Raw genomic sequence first — 27688 nt, forward strand, 5'->3', positions numbered from 1 at the left:
ACTTGTTCTTTTTGTTTTGTTTTGTTTTTAGATTTTATTTATTTATTCAGAGAGAGAGAGAGAGAGAGAGAGAGAGGCAGAGACACAGGCAGAGGGAGAAGCAGGTTCCATGCAGGGAGCCCCATGTGGGACTCGATCCCGGGTCCCCAGGATCACACCCCCGGCTGCAGGCGGCACTAAACCACTGCGCCACCGGGGCTGCCCACTTGTTTGTTTTTGAGTCCATCCTTTGCGCAAGCCCCTGGGAGTGTACACAGTTGAATGCCCTGAGAATCTGGGGGTAGAAATGAGAAGTTTAAGGTCAAAGTGAAGCCCTCTTCTGGATCATCCTATGGCAGGAGGTTGAGGTGCTTGTTTTTTTTGGACTCATTAACATAAGGGGGCAGAGCAGCTACCTGGACACAATGGAGCTCAGTTCTCCTGCATCATCTCATGAGTCTGCTCCAGCCTGGGGGTTTACCATGACTTTACACAGGTGCCCTCGTTTCCTTTCCTCCAGAGGTAATGCCTGACTCCCCAAGAAGCTCTCAGAGTCTATGAGAGGGCCTCTCCATAGTTTCAGTCTCCCTGGGGTAGGGTTGACAGATAAAATATGGGATGCCTAGTCAAATTTGAATTTCAGATAAGCCCAGAATAATATTTTGGTGAGTATGTCTCTTGCAATATTTTAACTCATTTCAGTTTATCGGTGGTTAACATCCTGCCGTATTTACTACATCTCTCTCTGATATACTTTTCCTTAAATTATTTGAATATAAGTTGCAGACATCACAATGTGTTCATCCTGAATCCTGCAGCATGCATCACCTAAGAGTTAAAGTACTTTGTGACTTAGTCCATGCAATATTTGGGATGTACTCTTGTGTCCTCTGTTTTTGTTTGCTAAATCTGGCAGCTCTCCCCTGAGGGGTGCAGTGGCGTGGCAGCCACCAGAGAGGCCAAGCGTGGTTTTTGCAAAACCACAGACCTGGACTTGGTCAGATTTGACTTGACTTTCTTGGCTCTGTGAACTTGGGAAAGCCAGTGCCACCATTTTCTTATCTGAAAAATGGGAATTCTTGGGATCCCTGGGTGGCTCAGCGGTTTGGCGCCTGCCTTTGGCCCAGGGCGTGATCCTGGAGTCTCGGGATCAGGTCCCACGTCGGGCTCCCGGCATGGAGTCGGCTTCTCCCTCTGCCTGTGTCTCTGCCTCTCTCTCCCTCTCCCTCTATGTCTATCATGAATAAATAAAATCTTTAAAAAATTTTTTTAAAAAAATGAAAAATGGAAATTCTTACCTTGCAGGGGCGGTGTAAGGCTTGGAGATACCATAAAGCCCTAACACAGTCCCTGACTCCTAGAGACTCAGGAAATACTAGCTGGCCACCACCGTAATGGGTACCTGAGGTGAATGTCACGGGACCAAGGTGAAAATAAAGAAGCCAGTTTTAGAAATACTGGCAGCTGTATTTATGAACTTCCCTCTGGTCTTTCATTTACTTTCTCCTTCTCCACTTGGTGTGTGCACACACACAACATGTGGTCCACCTTGGGACTTATAGTGGATTCCTTGACAAACACCCAGCAATGTGGTGTGCAGGAAAAGAGACACATCAGAGGTGCAGGAAAAGCCAATGCTCTTGAGGGCAAGATTTGGATAGAATGAAAGATGGTAGGAGACTTGCTTGGGTTTTGGCTCTGCTAAGAGTGACCGGGGAGAGGGGGGTGATGGTGTGGGGGCAGATGGTGAGGAGAACCCCACTGTTGTAACAGAATCTGCTATCAGGGGCAGCCCTGGTGGCTCAGCGGCTTAGCACTGCCTTCGGCCCAGGGCCTGATCCTGGAGACCCGGGATCGAGTCCCACGTCAGGCTCCCTGCATGGAGCCTGATTCTCCCTCTGCCTGTGTCTCTGCCTCTCTCTCTCTCCCATGTCTCTCATGAATAAATAAATAGAATCTTAAAAAAAAAAAAAAAGCAATCTGTCATCAGTGTGATCCTGGCAGGCTGTCAAGGGTCGTTTTCATTGTTAGGCTTCGCATTTGGTTTGTTTAGTTAAGGACTCCAGGGTACTAAGTGTTTATTTCTGTCCTGAAATGGGCAGCCTGGCCTGCAGTCGGTTTGCAATCTGGAGGAACGAGTTCACAGCAAACTGTTGTAAAAACAGCCAGTTTTACCCTCTCTCCTAGAAGGGATTTTGCCCTCCTTTCGGAAAGGCCCCTGCTGTCTCTGGATTTTTGGTTGCCTAACAGCTGGATGCAAACCAAACAAGATAAACTCAGGCAGTTAGCCCATCTGTCCATTCCCACTTGCTGGCTCTTTCAGCAGCAAAGAATCTCTTTCTGAGGCGATTTTCTTTACTTTAATAAAGAAATGACAGTGTGAGCCCTTTCTCTGAAATTCTTCACACACTGTGACGCTTGCCAGGAAAAGTTAGCAAGGCCTCAGATGCACTCACCCTGCCCTTCCCGCAGTAGGGAAAGAAAGAGCGAGGAGCCCCGTGTGGGGGATGTGTGGGGGACGTGGCTCCCCGGAGCCTCTGCAGGTAAGCTGACCTCACGGAGGTAGCACCAGCCTCGCCTTTGTGTTGAAAGGACAGAGGAAAAGCCTAGATGAAGTTGGCTCTCTGTGGATCTTGCTCCTTCCCCTTTCTCACAGGGCCTTAATGACATTTTATAGGATCTGAGTTTCTGAGATTTTTCACTTAAAAAAAAAAAGGGAATTTTTTCCCAGCTTCCAAGAGTGATTTATTTCTATTCTAACCCTCCCCAAATCCAAACAATACAGAAAAACATAACAGAGAGAGGGGAAGACCCCCTCATAATCCTGTCCCATGGAGATGTGCATGATTAGGTGGTTAGCGTAGATGCTAAGAGATTTTGATGGAAATTAAGACATCAAAATTTAAAAAATATCTGTATTTTACCCCTCTGATATTTTCCTGTTTGCATTTTATTTGCTAGTCTTGTCCACATATATACATATTTTACAGTGTCTTTTTCCTCTTAACACAGATCATGAACATGTTTCTTATTTCTGTGTAGTCTCTATAATTTTAATGGTAACTTTCTGCTCCAGCCTGTGAATTATCATAATTTACTAAATCATTCTTTTCCGTTTGACATTTTGGTTATTTCTGATTTTATATTAATTCTTTATTTTCACAACCTAAACTGGATTGTATAGAGAGCTAGAAAAGAGGATCATGACTAAAGATTTTCTGTGTGGTTTCTTTTCTCCTTTATTTAACATTTGCTGGACTGTCAATATTTCAACAGATACCATTCTTTTTTTTTTTTTTTTAAGATTTTATTTATCCATCTGAGAGAGAGAGAGAGAGCACGCACGTGGGAGAGCAGGGGAAGGGAGAAGTGGACTCCCCATGGAGCAGGGCTCAGTCCCAGGACACGGAGATCATGACCTGAGCCTAAGGCAGACACTTAACCCACTGAGTCACCCAGGCATCCCATGATTCCTTTTTCAACTTAAACCTAAACCTTTGATCCCTACCCTGAAGGTGGCAATAATCAAGATCACAGTTACCATTCATTGAGCATTTTGAGTGTGGCCTGAGATAAGCACTGTGCTAAAACCTCATTTCATCCTTTCAATAATCCTAGCCAAGCCCTCCCCACTTATGCCGGCTAACCTTCTAAAACACCTCTTTTGTGTCAACTCAAAATAGGCAGCATGGCACAATACTTAGGGGCTTCAAATAAAAACAAACCCCTGGTTAAGGAGAGACTATTCGAAAGGACTAGTGCAGTAGGGGACAGGGGACGTGCATTAGGGAGAACTCTGACAGTGGGATCTACAGGAGCCTCTTACAGGGAGAGATAGAGAGTAAACAAGGGTGGGAAGGAGAGAAACTTAACCGAAGTTTGGCTAACAAGCATTTTTTCCCACCTTTATGACCTATGATTGACAAATACAAATTATATGTATTTAGTGTCAAGTTGTGTAAGTTCTTTATATATTTTGGATATTAACCTCCTGTCAGATATGCCACTTGCAAATATCTTCTATTATTGTCTTTTTTGTTTTATTGATGGCTTCCTTCACTGTGCAGAAGCTTTTTATTTTGGTGTGGTCTCAATAGTTTATTTTTGCTTTTGTTCCCCTTACCCGAGGAGAAATAGCAAGAAAAATGTTGCTTTGGCTGATGTCAGAGGAATTCCTGCCTGTTTTCTCTTCTAGGATTTTTAGGATTTTAGGTCTCACATTTAAGATCTTTCATCCAGGCACCTGGGTGGCACGTGCATGACTGGGGTCCGGGGATGGAGTCCCACATCAAACTCCCCGCAGGGAGCCTGCTTCTCTCTCTGCCTGTGTCTCTGCCTCTCTGTGTGTCTCTCATGGATAAATAAATAAAATCTTTTTAAAAAAATAAGATCTTTCATCCATTTTGAGTTCACTTTTATGTACGGTATTAGAAAACAAAATGAATGAAGAGGAGTGGGAGATACGGTCTTCAAGTTCTGGAATGAATAAGTCACGGGAATAAAGGACACAGCATGGGGAGTATAATTCAGTGGTACTGTAATAACATTGTATGGTGACAGGTGGTGGCTACACTTGTGGTGAACACAAATTATGTTTAAGCTTACTGAATCACTATATTGTACACCTGAAACTAATGTAACATTGTGCATCAACTATACTCACACTAAAAAAGTCTTTAAACTGTATATATTTAAGGTGTACAATATGATGCTTTGAATGACATATACATTATGAAATTATTATTGTAACCATACTAATTAACATCACCTCACATAGTTGCCTTTGTGTGTGTATTTGTGGTGAGAACACTTGAGATCTATTTGCTGAGCAAATTTCAAGTATACAATAAACTATCATTAACCATAGTCACCATGCTATATGTTAACAGGCATTTTGTTCTCATCGATCAAAGGAAATGTGTGGTTCAGCCTCTGGCTTGATCAGGTAAAAGAGGGATAAACAATGTGGGGGATCTATCTAAAGCATAGGGGGAAGGGTGTGTCTTTGCAGTAAGTCATTTCCTGGAACACAAAAGGGAGAATTCCTGAACAATTTACTACTTTCCAGGAACACCAGGCTCTGATAAAATTCGACATTGCCAGGAGCTCAGGTCTCGAGTGAGTCCTGGGGTGGGAGGCTGACTCTACCACCTTCCAGACTTTAGGCATTCTCCTAACCTTTGAGCTTTGGTCTCTTGAAGTGTAGAACAGGGTAAATGATTTTCACTTCATAGGCCATTAAGGGGATTACATGAGATAAAGGGCAATATAGTGCCTGGCTCTTGATAATGCTCTGCAGCTGAGAAACCTTGCATGGCTCCCCATTTCTTATCAGATAAAATCTAGGCCTCTATGACCCTAACCTATCTCTCTAAGGGAATCTCCCTACTCCTAATAATACCCACACATAGTCACACCCACTACTGTCCCATTTCTATATGTTTTATTGTCTCATTCTCCACATCCACTATCTTTCTGATTGAGTGGAGGGTTCCAAGATAGATGGACCTGGGACAGGTGGGGAGGAGGGGCCAATCAGCCAAGACAGGGTAGTTGAATCAACCCAGGCTGTCCTTAACGTGCCTGCCCTTGTGAACTCCCTCTGCTTGCTAAATTTTTATTCATCTTCCCTGGCTCACTCTAAGGACTGCCTTTCTCTATCTCAGTTCATAGAATCCATTCTCTGCACACTATCAAGACCATTTTCTGGCATAGTCATTGACCGTGTATCACATTTGTTGATTAATTTGCATGTATGTGTAAATATTCCCCTAAGTAGAGGACAAACTTCTGGAACGCAGAAACCATATCTATGTGCTGGGTATCTCTGATGATGCCTAGCATATATAGGTATATTGATTATTTGCTTTCATAATTCTTCTATACTTAGCGAGAAAACCATGAATATCATACTGCTTCAGTTGTTAGTAAAAGGGGTCATGGTGAGACACAGACTTTTTTTCCCACCCACAGAAGGAACTGGTTGCACTTAGCTCTAGGGTGCTGGCTTACTGATAAGATGCACAAACTGATGGGTGCTAAATTTCCCATGTTTAGAGGATTCTAATGAAGCTATTGCTTTCTCATATCTGAATGTGGCTAAAATGGCCAGTGAACAACCACTTCCTCTGAATACACTTTAAAGTCTCCTTGGATTTGTAGCTTGGGAGCTGCTATCACAAGGCCTGGCACTGTGACTTTGCATGTGACCATCCGTGCCTTTCTTCGGTACCTCTCTGATGGCCTCCTCTCAAGTACTTCTTAGGGCACCTGGGTGGCTCAGTCAGTTAAGTGCCCGACTCTTGATTTTGGCTCAAGTCATGATCTCAGGGACGTGGGATCCAGCCCCGTGTTGGCCTCCATGCTGGGCATGAAGCCTGCACACATGTGCTCTCTCTTTCTATTAAAAAAAAAAAGTTCTCCTGGCCCAGCATCTTACAAGCAAAGTCAGTGGAAGTTAGTGTTTAAGTGTTCAAGTACTATATTTTGCTGATTGAACAAACATTTCTCCAAGAACTACATTGTTCTAGACACTATGGAGAAGATCAGAGAGGGGAAGAAAAGACCCTTTTTTTTTGGTGAGACAGAAAAATTTAAAGACAAACCATGGAACTCCTTTCCTCCCTCTTTCTGGATTCAGCTCAGACTCTCGTGGGTGAAGCCCTCTCCACCCACCTTGGATGCATTAATCTTCCTCCATTTCAAAATGCCAACAGTTAACCTCATATGTTAGCTACCATATTGAATAGATGCACTTCCCTTCTCATTTTTGATTGCTGGTATGGGCTGCTTCATGTTGATTCCTGTTAACTTCATATTTTAGATGTTTTCTGTCCCGACCACTTTTTCCCTAAGAAATTCAGTGTAATGTGTTATGGGGTTCAAAGGAAGAAATGATCCATCCGGTAAAGGGGGCTACTCAAGGAATTCATAGAGGAGAGGACATTATTGCCTTGCTTTATTATGGAAATGTATGCACAAGAAAACGAGGTCCTTATTTTAATGAAGTCAGACAACTTAAAAAATATCTTTGGACCTTCAAAATCCTCTAAAAGACAAATGATTATTTATATGTTAGATTTCTCATAGTTAACATATTAGTTTTAGGTAGATTAAATTCATGTTACTAAGTTGTTTCTGGGAGCTATATGTATACTTTATGGTGGAGAAACTCTACCATAAAACTTGTACAATTATATATGTAGTATATTTGTACCCATTTTTTAAAAATGTTATATTATATGCAGAAGTAGGGTGGGAGGGTGGAGAAGAGCTACACAGGATTCCAGACCCAGCTCTGACCTTCAGCACACCTTCTTACCCTTCCAGAGCCCCTGTGTTACATCTTGTCAAACTCAGGACCTTCCCAGGTCTAGTGTTCTCTCACTCTCTGAGCCTGACTCACTCTCCTGCTCCTCTTCACATAACTAAGACTCCTGTTTAGGAGATAAGAAAAAAACTTTAAAAACAAAACAAAACAAAAATCAGCCTGAAATGACTGATTCAGCTGCTTAGGGGCTGGGCAGAGGAAGATTAATGCATCCAAGGCGGGTGGAGAGGGCTTCACCCAAAAGAGTCTGAGCTGAATCTGGAAAGTTGGAAGAAAGGAGTTTCATAGTTTGTCTTTAAATTTTTCTGTCTCATCAATCTGATCTCATCTCAGAAAATCAGTACTGATAGTAAAGGCCAAAAATATTTTGATAATGTGCTGTTTGAATAGAAACCTGATTATTGGACATTTTGAACAGATGCCAAACCACAAATAATCCCCAGTTCTGGCCAACTCATGGATGTAAATCTACATTCAGCCCTCCAGATCACCAGCTTGGCTTTGACGAGCTTAGGTTTTCTGCATTCATTTATCCCAGAGCCACTTTGTTTCTTCTCTGCAGAGATTCTTGAGATATTTTCTATTTAATAATAGAGCCATATCATTTTTTTAAAAATAGAGCCATATCATTAAGTTCCCTTGCAACATTCCCTCTATTAAGTTGGAGGCCTTGGAACGCCTGGGTGGCTCAGCGGTTAAGCTCTTCCTTGGGCTCAGAGCATGACCCCGGGGTCCTGGGATGAAGTCCCACATCGGGCTCCCTGCATGGAGCCTGCTTCTCCCTCTGCCTGTGTCTCTGCTTCTCTCTGTGTCTCTCATGAATAAATTAATAAAATCTTTAAAAAAAAATAAAAATAAATCGGAGGCCTGGACTACTAAAACTTGACATTCTATTGTATGCTGTGTCATAACACATTTTAGCATGTGCAATCAAAGATGTTTTGAAACTGGTCCCTTTGTTGTCACTCAAAGCCTCACTGCCAGAGGTGACCTCAGAGGATGCTTCTCTTATGATCCAGTGTTATTGTTTCACCACTGGCCTTACATTGTACTGGTCAGTCCCATTTTCCTCTTTTGGTTTTCTTTAAAAATTTTTTTTTCTCTTTTGATTTTCTTTTAAAAATATTTTCAGTGTTCATTTCTTCATTGGCTATTAAAAATTTGAAGAGTGCCAAAATTCATTAAGGGGAAAATAATAATGATCCAGATTTCCAATACTCAAGAGTTAGTGACTATTAATACTTTGGGTTGTTTATTCTCAGTCTATCCCTTTATCTTTTGTGTACTTCAATAATTTTTACCCTAAAAAATGCAGATTTTTCTCCATTAACAAGTTGAGGATAGTTGGGACTACTAGACAGTAGGTTTCTGTCTCTTAACTTTGGACGCTCTGTTAACTAGGCTTCCGTTGCAAGCCTGAATAACAGACAACTTTCAAGTCCCAGTGTCTTATAACAATGACATTTCATACTCATGGTGTGCAGGGTGGCTGCAGTTTGAGCTTGGCTGGCTCAGCTGAACCGGGCGGGACTCCAGGCTTCATGTTTGGTCCACACATCACTATTTTCGGGCCTTGGCTGAAGGATCCACAGCTACCTGAAGCATGCTTTTTTGGCAAAGGGTGATTGGGGATTGCTTTCTAAGGCTCAAAATTGGGGCATTGCCATCCCACCCATATTTCATTGGTCAAATCAAGTCACTTGGCCAAGCCTGAAGTCAATAGGGTGGAGAAGAATACTACGCCCATAGGGGGACCATGGTGTATTAGTTTGTTAGGGCTGCCATAACAGATAGCACAGAGTGGGTGACTAGAACAAGGGACGTTCATTATCTCACAGTTTTGGATACCACAAGTCTTGAGATGAGGGTATCATCAAGGTTGATTTCTTCTGAGGCCTCTCCTTGGCTCATAGGTATTGTCTTCTTCCTGTGCCTCCACATGGTCTTTCCTTCATGTGTATTTAAGCTTTTCTTCTTATAAGGACATTAGTCATATTGGATTACAACCCACCCGAATGACCCCATTTAACCTTAGATTGTTCTTTAAATGCTCTGCCTCCAAATATAGTCACATTCTGAGGTACTAGGCATTAGGACTTCAAAATATGAATTTGGATGAATTTGGGAGGGGGCCCATAACACAGGCTAAGGGTGGGAAATGAAGGAAGGATTGTCGATAAAGAATTCCAAACACTTAATATCGGTAAGGCTCAGCTTCCTCATCTTTAAAACAGGGATAGGCATCTCTATGTAATGGGTTTGTTAGAGACTGAATGAGAAAATTCATGTAAAGCTCCTGCTGGTGGAGGTAGGAAGGGTAGGTGTGGTTCTACCTCACATGAAGAACCAAATCCAGCCTTCTTGGGCCTATCACCTTGTTGTTCTACCATGTGGGCAGCCTGGGAGCAGACAGTGCTTCTCAGAATGGGCTACCTTCCACAGCAGCTGGTACAATCTGTGAATTCTTCATAACAGAATCAGTAGGGCATTTTGGGTACTCAATCTATGACCTTGGTTTTGGTGACACCATTTCTACCCATGAGCTATGGCTACTGTCTTTCCTTTACCACAAATATTTATTGAAGACCTTTGATGGCTTGATAGGGTTGTGGGCTTCATATTGACCTAAGGCATGGCCTTCCTCCCAAGGGACCTTAGTTGAATGCCTACAGAAACTATAAGTGAGCTGGGAGGTCAGAGCAAGGGTGTCCCTCTCCCTCTGTGTTCAAAGCCAACTGCCTCACACAGTCTCCTTTTGGTTTTCTGCCCTAGAACATTGTGTTAAGGAATGGTTCCGAGACCTTTGACTCCTGGAAGAAGCCCCCCCTGCCTGTGTATGCCCAGTTCTATTTCTTCAATGTCACCAATCCAGAGGAGATCCTCCGAGGGGAGATCCCTCGATTAGAAGAAGTGGGGCCATATACCTACAGGTGAGTCCTGACCACCTACCTGCCATACCAACCAGATATATGGAGTGACCCCACTGTGGGCTGATTCCATATCTCTTCTCGTGAGCATCCTCTGTATGCTGCATGGGGAGGAGAGGTTTTGGTGACATCTGTCTGAAATGTTGCTGATGTTTGGCACATGCCTGTAACACCTCAACAGAAAATGGTGTAGTGGACTAGTGCCAATCTCAGCCTGTTTAGAAATGCAGCTGCTGGAGACCCCTGGGTGGCCCAGTGGTTGATTGTCTACCTTTGGCTCAGGGTGTGATCCCCGGGTTCTGGGATGAGTCTCACATTGGGCTCCCTGTAGGGAGCCTGCTTCTCCCTCTACCTATGTCTCTGCCTCTCTCTTTGTCTCTCATGAATAAATAAATAATCTAAAAAAAAAGGAAAGAAAGAAAGAAAGAGAAAGAAAGAAAAGAAAAAAGAAAAGAAAAGAAAAGAAATGCAGCTGCTTCCTCCTGAGAGGACAGAAAGTAGTTTTTGAGCCATGAAGAGCTATTCCTTACCCCCAACCCTTTTAAGGTCACCTCTCTTTTTCTCTTTGATGACTTTTAGGGCCTTCCTCTATTTCCCTCTCTCACATACTATTTTAGACCAGGTCCTAGAATTTCTTGTTTGTCTGTAGGCAGGCCTTTCTGCCTCTTACTCACTCCTTCCCCCACCCCTCCTGGGTATGAAAGATAACCAAGTGGCAGGGTAGCTTAGAATCTTTGGCAGTGACTACCAGTTCTAAATTTTTTTTTTTTTAATTTATGTTAGAGAGAGAGAGAGAGAGAGAGAGAGGCAGAGACACAGGCAGAGGGAGAAGCAGGCTCCATGCACCGTGAGCCCGACGTGGGACTCGATCCCGGGGACCCGGATCGCGCCCTGGGCCAAAGGCAGGCGCCAAACCGCTGCGCCACCCAGGGATCCCCAGTGACTACCAGTTCTAAACACTGGGAGGCAGAATTGTTTTAATCATTTTTTAGAACATTAATAAATGGTAGTGCTTGGGAAACATAGAGCATTTTCCCTATTGTTGCAGTACCTGCTTCTCCCACCCACTCGCCCCCAATAATCTTCCCAACAAATTTTCTTCTTACCAAGTTTAAGAAGAAATAGAGGGGGGAGCCTGGCTGGCTCAGTCAGAGGAGTATGCAACTCTTGATCTCAGGGTTGTGAGTTCAAGCCCCAAGTTGTGTGTAGAGATTACTAAAAAAATTAAAAAACAGAAACATAGTAGAGGAAGCAGACAGCAAGATCTTTTTTGTATAGAACTGCTAAATGGTAAAAATGCCTCACAATCTTGTCATAATCTATTGCTCAATAAATGGTTGCTAAGTCATATGATAATAAATCAGCACTATTCCCTGTGCAAGAATTCAGAGATAAAAATCTTGGTCCCATGGGGCACCTGGGTGGCTCAGTTGGTTAAGTGACTGACTGGGTTTCAGCTCAGGGCATGATCTCAAGGTCCTAAGATGGAGCTCCAGGTCAAGCTCTGGGCTCAGCAGGGGTCTGCTTGAGATTCTTTCCAGATTCTTTCCTTCCCCCTCTGCCCCTCCCTGCCGTATGTGTGTGCGCTTTCTCATTCTCTCTCTCTCTCTCTCTGTCTCTCTCTCAAATAAATAAATAAATTAATAAATAAAAAAAATCTTTAAAAAAAAAATCTAAGTCCCAGCCTCAGGTGCTCATGGTCTAGCTCTGGAGTCAAATTGTCTGTTTTGAATCTCACCTCAACCGCTTAACTAATTTTCTGTGCCTCTATTTCCTTATCTGGAGATAAAAATAGAACACCCACCCAAAGATTGTTATTGGGATTAAATGAGGCAATGAGTCAGTATTTAAAAGTGCCTGGATTAATGCCTAGCATATAATTAGTGCTAATTAAGTGTTTGATATTATTAGTCTTAGCAGATTGTTTCAGTCTGTATAAACCAATATCCAGATTTGTAAAGATGAACTCTGTTGTCATATATAGGAATTTTAAATAAATACTTGGGTCTTCACTTTTAAAAGCAAATATTTGTAGCGGTTAAATGTCTGAAGAAGTCCATGCTAGAGCAGGTCTGTGTTTGCTGCTGTTCTGTTAGGGAGTAATTAGAAGTTGAACTAGAATTAGGATCTGAATGTCCTGTGTCTCTGCTTTTCCGTTTTGCAATTTTAACCATCTTTTATTTACATTAAAAGAAAACAATGTAAAATACATAACTGCTTTTAAGTGTATAGTTCAGTAGTTTTATGTATGTTTTTATATTGTTGTGTAACAAATCTCTGGAACTCTTTTGGTCTTGCAAAACTGAAACTCTGTAATCATTAAGTAACTCCCCTCCCCCTCCCCCCGTCCCCAGTAACCACCATTCTATTTTGTTTCCATGACCCTGACTGCCTTAGATACTGCCTGTGAAAGGAACTGTGCGATATTTGTTTTTTGCTGTTTTTGTTTTCTCACTAATTTTTTGGAGGTGGGGAGGGGGGGAGACTGCCTCCATGTAAGGACGAACCCACTTGAGAACTAAGGAAAACCATTTGCCCTCTGGGTCTCCTGACAGCCGTTGCTCAAGATGCCTTTCATTTTCAGAAATACTTCAAAATTACAGTAATTGTTAGACTTGCTGCTACATCTTAAAGTATCCATAAGGAAGCAGGTATATTACCGTATCACAGATTTTTTAAATGATACCTGTATTTCTGTAATTGGTTTCCTTTGTAATGCTGAGTATTTTATTCTCTGTACTCAAAAACACGTATCTGAGAAAGGGTCCATAGACTTTACCCGACTGTCCCAGGGGCCATTGGCACAGAGAAGATTAAGAATCCTGAGAACAGATCCAGTAGTTTGGAAAGCAGTTTGGTCATTCATTGATTGCTTCATATTTCCTTCCTCTGGTTTTTCTCCCTGCCCTGATCTCTCTTCTGCTCTGCTACCAGGGTGATTTCCCAAAGGCAAATCTGACATTTCCCTTTCCTGCTCAGGGGCCTAGTGACTCTTCCTGTGTGATGTTCCAGGCCTGAACAATCTGGCTCCTTCTATATGTCTAGCTTCTTTGTTTTATTTTAATTTTAATATAGTTTTTTGGCACTCAACCTAGGCTTCTCTACTCTAACCAGACCTATCCGATAGAAATTTACTATAAGCCACATGTGTAATTGAAAATGTTCTGAGAGTCCCATTTTAAAAAGGTGAAATTAATTTTAATATTCTCTTTACCCCAATACTATCCCAGTGTCATCTAAACATGTAATCCATTTCAGAATTACTAATGAGATACTTTACATCCTTTTATTTTTTTAATACTAAGTCTTCGAAATGTGTAGCACATCTCATGTTGGGCTAGCCAAGTTTCAAATGTGTAATACAGCCACGTGGGGCTGGTGGCTACCATATTGGGCCACACACCGCTAACTGTATTCCAGTTGGTCATTGGTCCTGGACACAGTGTTCTGCTATTATGTGCTGTGTTCAGTGCTATTATGAGTTCAAGAATGAACTCATCCCTGCCTCTCTCAGCTCAAATGGTGCCTCTTCTTGAAATTTACCCTGACTTTGGATGAACTCCCCCTGGCACATGTATCTGTTACATACCGACTAAATAAATGCATTTTAACAATTGGTTACCTGTCTGTCTTTCTTTCCAATGTACCAAAAGCTCCAGGAGGGGCAGAAATCAAGTCTTTTTTTTTTTTTTTTCCCATTTTTTTTTTTTTTAAATTTTTATTTACTTAGGATAGTCACAGAGAGAGAGAGAGGCAGAGACACAGGCAGAGGGAGAAGCAGGCTCCATGCACCGGGAGCCCGACGTGGGATTCGATCCCGGGTCTCCAGGATCGCGCCCTGGGCCAAAGGCAGGCGCCAAACTGCTGCGCCACCCAGGGATCCCAGAAATCAAGTCTTTTACCTGGGAATATCCAGTGGCTGGTGAGATAAGTGAATGAAACATCCTTGGCCGTGGGTTAAACCCATAGAGATGCAAGAGGAGAAATTGCTTAAATCTTGCAGGACACACGTAGCTCAGCTGCAACCACAGGACTTAGTCATGAAAGCACAGGAGCCAATGATAGGTTCACGAAAGAGGAATGGGGTCTTGAAAATGAATGATTTTGTTTAGGAACAGATGCTCACATGCACAGTGCAAGCTGCTGAGCGTTCCTGGCAGGGTTGAGTGGGTTGTGAGCTGGAGTTTGCAGAAAAACATGGCTTTTTAGCAATAGTTGCGGCCCTTCTAGTGAGCCTTTTGCAGTCCTCTAGTGGATCTGATTTCTATCACTCATGATTTAGTCATGTTATTGTTTACAAGAAAGAACATTCCAGTAACTCCTGCCCCAGTGTATGGTGGTTCCCTGGGTTCCCTCCCAACTGAGTCACTGACTGGACTGGGTACACCGAGGCCTTGGGCAAGGGAAGGGGAAGGCATGCTGGCCTTCTGCTGGTTAGTGTGGGTTGGTCTTGGTGGTGGGAAATCTCTGAGAAGGAGGCACACAGAGCAGTGGAAGCCCCAATTAATTTGACAAACAGGGCAGCCCGGGTGGCTCAGCGGTTTAGCACTGCCTTGGGTCCAGGGCCTGATCCTGGAGACGTGGGATCGAGTCCCACATCAGGCTCCCTGCACGGAACCTGCTTCTCCCTCTGCCTGTGTCTGTGCCTTTTCTCTCTCTCTCTGTCTCTCTCTCTCTCTCTCTCTCTGTCTCTCTCTCTCTCTGTCTCTCTCTCTGTCTCATGAATAAATAAATAAAATCTTAAAAAAAATTTGACAATTGACAGTGGCACATTTTCCCCAGCTTTCACATACTGATGGGTTCAGACTATTAATGTTTTTGGAAAAAGGTGATGGTAGTTCCACAGATAGATAAAAACCAGTCAGTCGGGTTTAAGGAATGCAGTGCATTATTTAGCTTTGGGTTGAGCAGCCCCGGAACCAGGCATGTTAGCACAAAGCTAATTTGCCTCATGGTCCTGTTGCTTACTAACATATTTGCCTAAAATGTGTATCCAATTTATGATATCCTTGGCTTTTGCAAGCTTTTTGTGATTTTTTTTTTCATTTTGTCCAATTTCTTTTTTTTCTTTTTTGCCAGTCTTTAACATACCAAGAATTAAAAAGAAAAATCAATTTGTCCAAGGGCCTTTTCAACTAACTTTCATATTTCTAAGACGTATTTGCTAAATTTACAATACCTGGTTAAATATCTCCCATTTGAGTTTCTTAGTTTTGCTGTTTAATTTGTTGTTGTTGTTGTTTTTAAAATATTTTTTCTATTTATTCATGAGAGACAGAGTGGCAGAGACAGGCAGAGGTAGAAGCAGGCTCCCTGCGGGGAGCCTGATGCAGGGCTTGATCCCAGGACCCCCAGATCTTGCCCTGAGCCAAAGTCAGATGGTCAACCACGGAGCCACCCAGGCATCCCTAGATTAATTTCTTTTTTAGGCTCATATTACTGCTTTGATAGTAAAGGAAAAGACATGAGGGATAAATATAAGTGCTTTTTTTAAAATTTTGCATTGGTCATTATGAAATAATCAATATACACAATATCATCTGTAGCATTACCTTTAAAAATATAAACTGTATTTTATATTCTTTATATATCTACCCCTGATGTGGAACTCAATCCTGGACCCCGAGATCACGCCCTGAGCCGAAGGCAGAAGCTCCACTGCAGAGCCACCCAAGTGTCCCTGTATTTTATGTTTTTGACCTTCAAGGAAAAAGCCAGTTATTTTACCAGCAAAATAGAGGAATTACAATTCAGAACATGCAAGCCATAGCAAACCATAGGCAAGTCTAGAGATCAAAAGAGAAGAATGTTACTTTATAGAGAAAAGGAGGAAGTTGGGAGGGGCTGCTGGAAAAATGAGAATTCAGGGTAGTGATGGTTTCTTACTGGCTGAATTGTGGTATTTTCTTCCTGGCTGAGTTTATTACAGGGCATGGAGAAATGGTTTTGGCTGCTGTCTGCACCTGAAGATGGGTTGGTAAGGTGTAAGAGTTCCCCCTTCTGGCCCCCTGACTTTATTTTTTATTATTATTATTATTTTTTAATTTTCTGACTTTATTTTATTTTTTTATTTTTATTTTTTTTAAATTTTTATTTATTTTATGATAGTCACACACACAGAGAGAGAGAGAGAGAGAGAGAGAGAGAGAGAGAGAGAGAAGAGGCAGAGACATAGGCAGAGGGAGAAGCAGGCTCCATGTACCGGGAGCCCGACGTGGGATTCGATCCGGGGTCTCCAGAATCACGCCCTGGGCCAAAGGCAGGCGCCAAACCGCTGCTCCACCCAGGGATCCCTGACTTTATTTTAAATGAGGTTTCCTTTTTGGGTTTCACATTATTATAAAAGTAACATAGATAGCAGTAAAGATAAACATTAAAATGGAATAAAGTAAAATAAGACAAACTGCTATCTATGATTCCACTATCTCAAAGATAACTAGTGCTAATATTTTAGTGGGTATCTCCTCAGCCATTTTTCCATGGGCGAGTTTGACTTTTACATGGTTATCATACTATGTGCCTATATATGATATGCATGTACATATGTGAAATGCATGTACCGTATATGTATCTACATGCATACATATGGGTGTATGTTATGCACACATAGTATGTATATTCTGTTCACTTACTAATACATCATAGGTCTTGCCCCATGTAATGTTTTTGTCTTGTAACTGATCTCACGTTCATATATCCAACACGCAGGAAAGCTAGTCACCAGAACATGGAATGTGCAGCAAGGAAAGGGTTTCCTGGAGAGATGTCCAAACGAAGAGACAGGGGAGGGCAGGCCTCAAATCCACCCTCAGAAAGGGTTACAGTTGCAGGCATTTAAGGATAAGGAGGCAGAATGTCAGGGGGTATATACACTGAATGGAAAATGCTGATTGGATATAGGAAGAAGAGAGGTGTTCTCCTTTCTGAGCATGTGTGCATTCGGGAATCATGTCTCTTTCTGAGCTACATGTTCATTAAATGTCAGCAGAAGCATGATAAGTGGGGTGGGGGGGGAGATCTCAGGTGTGTCATCACAGAGGTTGCTTTTGTTCACTCTTGGTCCTTTCTGCCCAACTACAAGAATTCTTCCCCCTTTGTTCCAGTCAGTCTCAGCTACTCTTACTGGTAATGAGCCAACTTGTGCAAAACAAGCTCTTAAATCAACTCGATTAACCAGAGTTTCCTTAAGGTAGAATGGTCAAGCATTTGTTAACTCAACATGTTGGGTTTAGTCTTTATACAAATACATTTTAATGTTGATAATATTCAGTAGCTAAAGGGAATGTATTGCAGCACTTTATTTAAACATTACCTTCTTCTTGGTCATGTAGATCAGCTCTCATTTCATTCTTTGATTTCCACACAGAATGATCGTTCTCCCCATGTTTGTCAGCTGATTGCATTTCCACACTTTTAGCTCTTGTCTTTTGTCTGTTGCCAATCTGGGTTCCAGTATGTCTGTGCCACTCTGTAAACTTAATAGCAATAGTGACTCAACCTTGCATTTGTGACAACTGTTTTTCTTTTGTGTGCCTTTTTAATTTTTAAAACACACGTAGTCAAATCTATTCTTTCATGAAGTTTTCTATCGTTTCTGAGCTTTAAAAGTCCTATTACCTTCAAAAGTTTGATATTCAAGTCTATTTTCCTGTAGTTCTCTTGTTTTACATTTAATTTCTTAGGGACCTAATTGTCTCCTTACAATTTTGCAAAGGTAGGAACTGTATTTAAACTTCCAAATTCCGGGGCACCTGGGTGGCTCAGTCGGTTAAGCATCTGCCTTTAGCTCAGGTCATGGTCTCAGGGTCCTGAGGTCAAGCCCGAGGGGGCTCACTGCTCAGCAGGGAGTCTGCTTCTCCCTCTCCCACTATTGCTCCCCTAGCTCATGCTCTCTCTCTCTCTCTCTCTCTCTCTCTCACTCTATCTCAAATAAATTAAATCTTTTAAAAAAATAAACTTTCAAATTCTGTCCTATTAACCCTTTGGTCCTTTACTCATCTTAACCAGCTATATACATTTTTTTTTTAATATTGAAGAGATGATAAAAAATTTAGAAATGCCATGGTTATTGTCTCATTATAAGAGAATATCTCTTTTTCTAAACCTGGCTCAAACTCTTCTCTAATATTATGTTTTTTTTTCTCAGAAGAAACAGAAGTGGCTTCAGATAAATTAGGTTTTTTTTTATCTTTTAACTGCATGAAAGTAAGAGAAATAAAAAATGAACTCTCCTTCCCCCCTTTTTCTTATCTTGTACAAAAAGTGGTTATCAGGTACTTGTGAGTTTTAAATGCACATAGCAGTTCTGTGTGACTTGCCTGCACAAACCACTTGGGTCAGGGTACCAACCTCATGGATGGGGGGGCCATTTCCATCTTTAGGGGTAAAGCTATTTTTTGCACACCCCCAACAAATGCCAGCCATGTTCTTCCCGTTGACCAGCCAGGCCCCCCACAGCTTTTTCTCAGTATTCTGCTTTAGGCTCTAGGTTCAGTCTTTCACATAGTTGAAAGGGCAATGATAACAGAAAGTTAAATACAGATGCTGCTCAGCACTGTTGGGGATGGAAAATATTCTTCTACCCTTCAAGGTTCTCCCAGCTGGTTTAAGAATTAAATTGACATGAGACAAAGATTAACAGGAAAAAATCAAATTTAATTATATACCCACAAGAAATCCATGTAAGCATGAGATTCTAAAGATCATCAGGGAAAGTGAGAATATGTCATCCTGAACTAAGGAGAAGAGGGAGGGAGTCTGGGACTGCAAAAGGAAGGAAAGTAATTCAGAGGAAGAAGAAAAAGAGTAAATTTTTGGTTGGATGTTTACAAGGCTACTCAGAAACAACAGGATATAGAGGACTTTGATCAAACAGGCCTTGCTAGATTTCTCCCTGTCTACCATGCTGACTTCATATTCTAATGTGAATCTATGGTGATAGCTCTCTTCCTGGAGCAGATTCTCTATCTAAATTCTTTTAGGGAGTTAGGGGAAGATATAAGTTTCTTTCTGAGTGTTTTGGGCCTTGATTGTTTTCAGCACAAAATAATCAGCGTGCCCAAGTGGCACATCTGGAAGCAGTTTGTTCTGAACCCTACAGCACCCTGCCTTTGGTCATCTCTCCCTCCTTTGGGTGTCTGGCTAGTGCCTTGACTCAGCTTCAGAGTGCTTTCCACATGGGAAGTAGTGTTGGAATGGCAGCCCTTCCATGCTGTCCTGTGGAGTTCTTGCCAACAGGAACGAGATCTTTATATCTCTCCATCTCGAGAGCTTTGCATAAGTCTGCTTTTTTTTTTTTTTTTCACAAGTCCACTTTTACATGATATTAGTAATTAATGCTTCCTAAACACTTAGTGTGTGCCAGGCAGTATTCTAACTGGAATAAGTTAATATAAGCTTATGTGGATTTAATGCTCACAACAACCCTATAAGGAAGGCATGTTATTATCTCCATTTTACAGATGAGGAAACTGAAGCAGAGAATCAAGGAGTAACTTCTAAGTCACAGAACTAGTAACTGAGGAAGCCAGGGTCGAATGCAAAGCCTGGCAGGCAGCTCTCCACCCATGCTCCACCCAATGTGCTCATGACTTCTGACACTAATTCTCAGCAGAGTGCTGGATGTGTGGAGAACCTAATGGCTGAAAGATGAGGATTGTATGACAGTACTGTATGTAGCTAATTTATCCCACATCTCTAAGGAATCAGATATTGCATAGATGTTAATTTTCCAGCTAATTAAGGTTACTCCTTTTGGTTTCCTTATCTCGGGCTATTGTTTGCCTTCTGTGCTGGTGAGATTTTGTTTAATAATTCAGGAGTTTAAAAACTTTTTTTTTTTTTTAAGTAAGAACTCTTTTAACCAAAAATGATTTTATTTTTTTTTTATTTTTTAAAGAATTTATTTATTCATGAGAGACACACACAGAGAGAGAGAGAGAGAGAGAGAGAGAGAGAGAGAGAGAGAGGCAGAGACACAGGCAGAGGGAGAAACAGGCCCCATGCAGGGAGCCTGACGTGGGACTTGATCCTGGGTCTCCAGGATCATACCCTGGGCTGAAGGTGGCGCTCAACCGCTAAAGGTGGCGCTCAACCACTGAGCCATCTGGCCTGCCCTCAAACATGATTTCAAATGAAATATCTCTAAAGCCAATCTTGTGTTTTCCTGCCTGATTAAGTAGTTCATGATGTATAATTCAACCTTTTATTAATGTCTAGGACCATCACTGTGATTTAAAAGAGTAAGCCAGGGGCTTATTTTCACCCACCTGGGTGGCTCAGTTGGTTAAGCATCTGCCTGTGGCTCAGGTTATGATCCTGGGGTCCTAGGATCAAGCCCTGCATTGGGCTCCCTGCTCAGTGGGGAACCTGCTTCTCCCTCTCCCTCTGCAGCTTTCCCCTGCTTGTGCTCTCTCTCTGTCAAATAAACATAAAATCTTAAAAAAAAAAAAAAAAAAAAAAGAAAGAAAGTCATAATCTGAGCCTATGAGGTCCTGGGGCCTTGAACAGCAGTAACATTTATTAGCACCTACTAAGTACCAGGCACTTGAAGTACAGTTCCTTAATTAATTGTCTATGCATAAGATTTGCTTAGGCATTTTTTTTTTTTAAACTCTTGTTTCTATTTCTGGAAGTTTTTTTTTTTTTTTTAAAGATTTTATTTATTTATGCATGAGAGAGAGAGAGAGAGAGGGAGAAGCAAGCTCCATGCAGGGAGCCCGACATGGGACTCAATCCTGGGTCTCCAGGATCAGGCCTTGGGCTGAAGGCAGCGCTAAACCGCTGAGCCACCGGGCTGCCCTATTTCTGGAAGTTTCTTTAGTGTTCTTGGATCTGGAGAGCAATAATTGATCACTTCTTGCTCTCAGTCTGCTGTTTACCACAGGACCACCTGCTTCTAGTTGACTGTTGTTGAGCTGTGGGGAGATTTGGGTAACCAGACTTGTTGGTATTATTATTAAAATCCCTCCCCTTACATGTTGGTGGCCTCCCTGTTGTTGCCAGATAAGATGCTTGGGAGGGGAAACATTTTGGAGTTCCCTCCATCAGTTGCTGTTTGGAGAGGCAGGCCCCTCACCTACCCTCCTCATGGCCTCTGAAGAGCAGGAGGCCACTTCTGATAGCCAGTGGCACTTGTCTTCCTTTAGTTAGGACACAGGCCATATGTCAGTCATGCCTTAGGGTGATCGGTGGCTGTGGGAAGTCACGTGGCTAGCTGTGAGTGACCTGACACAATCCCTTCAAGCCTGCCGAGGGAATTAAGTACTTCTGTGGTTTGGGAGCCCTTGGCTTTGACCTTTTGCAATTTATTGAGAAACCAAGTCAAGTCACAGGACTTAAAGTGATTGGAAACTCCATGCTCAATTTCCCTTTAAAATGTTTGGTTCTGGGCAGCCCCGGTAGCTCAGCGGTTTAGCGCCGCCTTCAGTCCAGGTCGTGATCCTGGAGACCCAGGATCGAGTCCCATTGTCGGGCTTCCTGCATGGAGCCTGCTTCTCCCTCTGCCTGTGTCTCTGCCCCCTCTCTCTCTGTGTCTTGAATGAATGAATAAATAAAATCTTTTTTTAAAAAATAAATAAAAATAAAAATAAAAATAAAATGTTTGGTTCTTACAGGGTAAGCAATAAAGAAAACATTTAAAAAGCCATCTTCAGAGTCAATAAACATAAACAGACATTAACAAAGCAGGGTCTAGGCCTGGAATCATTCAGGCCTCTGGGCTCGTGATGTGTGGGTTCAATGAAAAAAATGTCAAGAGCCTTAGCAAGGTTATCAGTTTTCATCATTAGAACACTTGACAAGAGTTCATGCTTCTCCCTCTCCCTCTGCAGCTTTCCCCTGCTTGTGCTCTCTCTCTGTCAAATAAACATAAAATCTTTAAAAAAAAAAAAAAAAAGAAAGTCATAATCTGAGCCTATGAGGTCCACATCTAGGTAGGGTCCCAGCTCCTGGCTTGGCTTTCTTTGAGTACAAATTGGTTTTCCCCCCTGGGGTCACTTTTTCTATTTCTAGTTCCTCAGTGGTCAGTGAAGCCAGTGGTCCTGGGCCACTAAAACAAAGAGCTACACCTGGAGAAGGTTGTCCCCTTCACCTTCACTGTAGGGAAGCTCTGGGAGTAGCCAGTGGGAAGGGGTTTGCCTTGGAAACGTCCTCTTCTCCTTCAGCTCTGACAATTCACTTTGCATTAACTGATGTATAAAGTCAAGGAAGGGCAGCCCCAGTGGTGCAGCGGTTTAGTGCCACCTGCAGCCTGGGGTGTGATCCTGGAGACCCCAGATCGAGTCCCACATCAGGCTCCCTGCATGGAGCCTGCTTCTCCCTCTGCCTGTGTCTCTGCCTCTCTCTCTCTCTCTGAATAAATAAAAATAAAAATCTTAAAAAAAAAAAAAGTCAAGGAAAACCTTGGGTGTGGAGTCAGGTGACCAGGATTCCAGACCTGGTTCCGACATGTGCTGGAGAGTCCTGGGCTCCTATTTTATGTGACTCTCCATTTTCTGATCTATCAAAAGGCTGGGTTGTGATTTCTATATAACAGGTTTTGATGGCAAGCAAGACAAACTATTTCTGGCTAATTTAAATAAAAAGAGATTCTAGGGGTGCCTGGGTGGCTCAGGGCGTGATCCCGGGGTCCCTGGATTGAGTCCCACATCCAGCTCCCTGAAGGGAGCCTGCTTCTCCCTCTGCCTGTGTCTCTGCCTCTATCTCTGTGTCTCTCATGAATAAATAAATTAAATCTTTAAAAAAAAATTTTTTTTAAAGGACTTTATTTGAAGGCTATAAAGTGGGTTACAGACTCCATGGGGCAGGATGGAGAGCAGCTCTAAAGGTCCAAGTCACAGGTGTGCATGGCTCCTCTCATCCCATGTGCACCCCTGCCAGAGGAAGCTGTCTTTTTCCTGGGTTTTCCATCTTGAGGCTCTGTGCTCAGAATCAGAGGCCGAGTTAAGGGAACCATCGAGCATGGGTCCCTCACCACTGCCCAGTGCAGGGGAGGAAGGAAAACAGGGCTCTGAGAGGCAGAAAAGTAAATGAATGGGTGTCAGACCACTGAAGTCTGCAGCCCCTGCTGCAGGCATGTTTGACACTACATACGTCCTCTATTAGGTTTTGTACTCATTTCTTGTAACTGGAAGTGTATATAATTTTTCTTTCTCTCTCTCCTATTTAGCCTTTGTTAGAGGCATTCTTGGGTTTCATCCTGCAGATGTTTTTAAAGTACTTATTAAGGAGGCTGTGTGATACAGTAGGAAGAGCACTGACTCCTGTAATGCTCATCTGTGCCCTGTGTCCCCATCTATAAAAGTGAGACAAAAATGCTTGCTCCAGGGGATCCCTGGGTGGCTCAGCAGTTTAGCGCCTGCCTTTGGCCCAGGGCGTGATCCTGGGTCCCAAGATCGAGTCCCACGTAGGGCTCCTGTCATGGAGCCTGCTTCTCCCTCTGCCTGTGTCTCTGCCTCTTTCTCTTTCTCTCTCTGTGTATCTATCATGAATATATAAATTAAAAAATCTTAAAAAAAAATGCTTGCTCCATCTGTGCCACACCCTTGCTGTAAGGACTAAATGAAATCATGTGGTTAAACCCTTTGAGGAGCTGTGCAGGGTCAGATATTTATTTATTTATTTATTGTGCATAGCTTGGTGCTTAATGATAAAGAGCAAAGACATCTATTTTGATGCATCTATACATTTGCTATTTGCTTATTGATTTTTATCTTAAATTCTAGAAATTGAGGTATACGAGTTTCATAAGCTTGCCTACAGTCTACCCGAGGTGTCCAGATAATTCCTTCATCACAATCTGAATGATGTCACTAAGCACAGTAGTGCCAAAGACACGGTAGGGACAGCCTGCTCTGCAGGTGTTCAAGGGTGTGTGGCTGTGGTCAGGAAATGCTTAGAGGAGGTGGTAGGTTTATACCTTTGTCAGGATATTAATCAGCTTGTCCAGTAGAAATACACTGTGAATCACATATGTAATTTAAGATTTTTCTAGTAGCCACATCAAAAACAAAGCAAAAGAAATAGGTGCAATTAATATGAATAATATATTTTTATTTTACCCGTTATACTTAAAAGCATATAATCATTCCAAAGCATATAATTGTCAATATAAAAAATTAAGGAAATGTTTCACATTCCTTTTTTCTTGCTGTTTTGAAATCTGTGTGTTTTACCCTTACAACACATCTCAGTTCTGATTAGCCACAGTTCAAGCATCTAGGAGACACGTGGCTATCAGGTCAGATGCTCAGCCCTGGATAGAACAGAAAGAAAAGGTGAGGAGCAGAGGGACAGAAGCAGTAGACACTGGATTTAGTGAACATTTACTATGGACCAGGCAGGACCAGGACTAGTGTAAGCCGTTGGATGAACAAACTATCAGATCCTGTTTCTATTTAGAATTTTGGTATTTTGTTCATCATGAATGTTTTTGCATTGATTTTTATTTTAAAAAACGCATTGCAATATGATTTACCTTCATTCCAGAGTGTTCTGGCACTCCTTATACTTTGCATACAAGGTGAGCCGCCCCCTTCCCCCCCCAGGGAGGCCCTGGCCTCAGGCCTTTTCTGTGAACTTCCTAAAACCTCATCTGGAGGCCTGAACCTGAACCAAACTGAACTGTATATCACAAACGGGAGCAAACTCCTCTAATTTACTAATAAGCTTTGGGCATTTATTTTGTTAAATGTTTCAGCTAAATTCAAGTTAGAAATAAAAAGACTTGGGGCACCTGGGGGGCTAAGTGGTTGAGTGTCTGTCTTTCTGCTCAGGTTGTGATCTCCGGGTCCTGGGATCGAGTCCCACATCGGTCTCCCTGCATGGAGCCTGCCTCTCCCTCTGCCTATGTCTCTGCCACTCTGTGTCTCTCCTGAATAAATAAATAAAAATTTATTTAAAAAAAAGAAAAAGACTTTGGAAAATAAATCGAAATTCAGACTGCATCTATGAACTGAAAAGTCTGAAAATATTTCAGGAGCAAACTGTAACTCAGCAGAGCATTCATTGGCTTTGATTTCCTGGTCAAGGTGACCCTGGACCATCATATGTCCACCACCACCCCGCCCACCCCACCCCCCACCCCCATAGAAGAAAATAATGAAAAAGACAGTGTTTTTTTTTTTTTCAAAGATTTTATTTATTTATTCATGAGACACACACACACACACACACACACACACACAGAGAGAGAGAGAGGAAGAGACGCAGAGGGAGAAGCAGACTCCCCGCTGAGCAGGGAGCCCAACGTGGGGTTTCACCCCAAGACCTTAGGATCATGACCTGAGCCCAAGGCAGACGCTTAACCAACTGAGTCTCCCAGGTGCATAGTCTCCAGTGTTTAAGGGAGTGGTATCAGCAGGCTCTCTTATAATGGTTATAGTGAGAATGCTGTATTGGAAATAGCTTCAATGCTAAAAGAGAGGTCAAGTATTGCTTTTTAAAGTGGTGCCTATTTTCAAACAATCCTTTTCTCTCTTTTAGGGAACTTAGAGACAAAGCAGATATTCAGTTTGGAGATAATGGAACAACCATATCAGCTGTTAGCAACAAGGCCTATGTTTTTGAACGAAATCAATCTGTTGGAGACCCTAAAACTGACTTAATTAGAACATTAAATATTCCTGCAGTGGTAAGTAGGCATTTTTTAGTATCATTACTATGGATTTCAGAAGAAAGGAAAAAGCTAAGTTAAGGCTGTTACAGTTTTACATTCAGGAGTTATTAAGTTACATTAAAAATATAGATACATTTGTACACTTCCCTTCCTTAGAGTTTATCTGAGACTCTTTTCTGAGATTTTTAAACAAGATCTTTTCAAATGGTGACATAATACAAGTTTTAGGATCACCCCCACCCCAAGTTTCTTGCTGTGTGTTTGGGATCAGCTCTTGTGTAAATAAATATATCCCTAGGATTTTTTTTTGAGGGGATGCAAGTGGGTAGCTAATAATTTTTTAAAGATTTATTTGCCCCTTGTTTTGGTTCACAAAGTCTAGCAACAAAATTTGCATACCACTTCTTGGTTTGGATTTCGATCTTACTAGATTTTTTATTTTTCAAAATATATACTGACTTTTTCACCCTTAACAAACCGCAGAGGCGGGGTGCTGATTACAGCCTAGCACGATTTCACTGAGCTCAGTTATAATGACAATCCCATCCAAGAAAGATGCAGGAGACCCAGAAAACTTCCCTATTCACCTACAGCAACCCCCTCTGAGGCTTCTGCTCTAACTCCTGGGTGACAATGACATATGCGCTGCACAGTTATGGTGGACTCAGGACTTAGAAATTACTAGATCCTAGATCTGGCCTGCCCTGCTGCCTACCCGTGCAGAGCTTAAAACGAGGGTACAGCCTCTGGCTCGGGTCATGGGGCCAGTGGTGCCATGTTGTGGCTGAAGATGCCAGTGTATCTACAAGAGTTTTTCTCATTGCATTTGCTCCGTGGAGAAAACTCAAGAGCTAGCTGCACTAGCTCAACTCACAATGCTGAACTCACACTTAAACAACATAATACTGAGAATGGGCAATAACTGAAGAGTCTTATTCTTGTACACGCAGCCAGGGAGGATCATTTCTGGCTGATTTTTCAGCTATATAGTTTTCACATTTACTTTTAAGTTTCCAAACCCTTTTTGCCAAAAGGGGCAGTAGTAGAGTGGGGTGGAGACTCTGCCATCTGAATGTGCCTGTGCTTCTCAGACTGCCATGGAATGGGCCCATCTTCGCTTCTTCCGGGAGCTCATCGAGGCGCTGTTGAAGGCCTATCAGCAGACGCTCTTTGTGACACACACTGTGGATGAATTGCTCTGGGGCTACAAAGATGAGATCTTGTCCCTCATCAACGTTTTCAAACCAGAGATCTCTCCCTATTTTGGCCTGTACTATGGGGTAAGTTGATTTTTCTTTTTGAAACCTCTTTATTCAGCTGATTGGGGGCGAGGGGAGGGCACTCCAAGCCACATTTCATCTTCACTTTGGATTTCTTCCAGAAGAAGACCAAAATTGCCTGGAATTCTGGATGTCTTGTAGAGTATGTGAAAACTAAGAAAGTGTTTTAGTTTTTAGGAAAAAAAAAAAAATAACCTTCTCCCACAATTTCAATATGCTACCAGCACTGACTTTGAATGAGAGCAGCTATGAAAAATACATAGAGTGTGGCTGTGCCATTAAACAGTTGCAGTCTTTCAAAGTATCATAAATTTCAGTGATCAATGCCAACTCTTCACTGATGACTTAGGGGCTGAACTTATGTATCAGCTTGACAGAGACAAATAAACTAAATAGGAACATTAGATCATCCATTAGGGGTAGTAGCTACATGGATAATTTGAAACTCCGTGTCATTCATCCATGATTTCTTATATTTATAAGTGGAACTTGTGTAGTTCGTAGATTTTATTCACTTTGGCTCAAAATAAAAAATATCAGCCATCAAGTAATTACT

At 42.2% G+C, this 27688-nt stretch overlaps 1 protein-coding gene across 2 annotated transcripts in view; it reads left to right on the forward strand.

Annotated features, from left to right (window-relative positions):
• SCARB2 (scavenger receptor class B member 2) overlaps positions 1-27688 on the forward strand; it is a 75262-nt gene that overhangs the window by 11474 nt on the left and 36100 nt on the right. Inside the window, exons 2-5 of one of the 2 annotated variants that reach the window (XM_055312916.1) lie at positions 10082-10239; positions 13967-14158; positions 25720-25867; positions 26944-27132. In XM_055312916.1, coding sequence (XP_055168891.1) covers positions 10082-10239; positions 13967-14158; positions 25720-25867; positions 26944-27132 — 687 coding nt within the window. The remainder of the gene's footprint in view (positions 1-10081; positions 10240-13966; positions 14159-25719; positions 25868-26943; positions 27133-27688) is intronic. The other variant, XM_055312917.1, reaches the window with a different exon arrangement.

This window comes from Nyctereutes procyonoides, unplaced genomic scaffold, assembly GCF_905146905.1.
Source record: "Nyctereutes procyonoides isolate TBG_1078 unplaced genomic scaffold, NYPRO_anot_genome, whole genome shotgun sequence".
NCBI classification, from domain to species: Eukaryota; Metazoa; Chordata; class Mammalia; order Carnivora; family Canidae; genus Nyctereutes; species Nyctereutes procyonoides.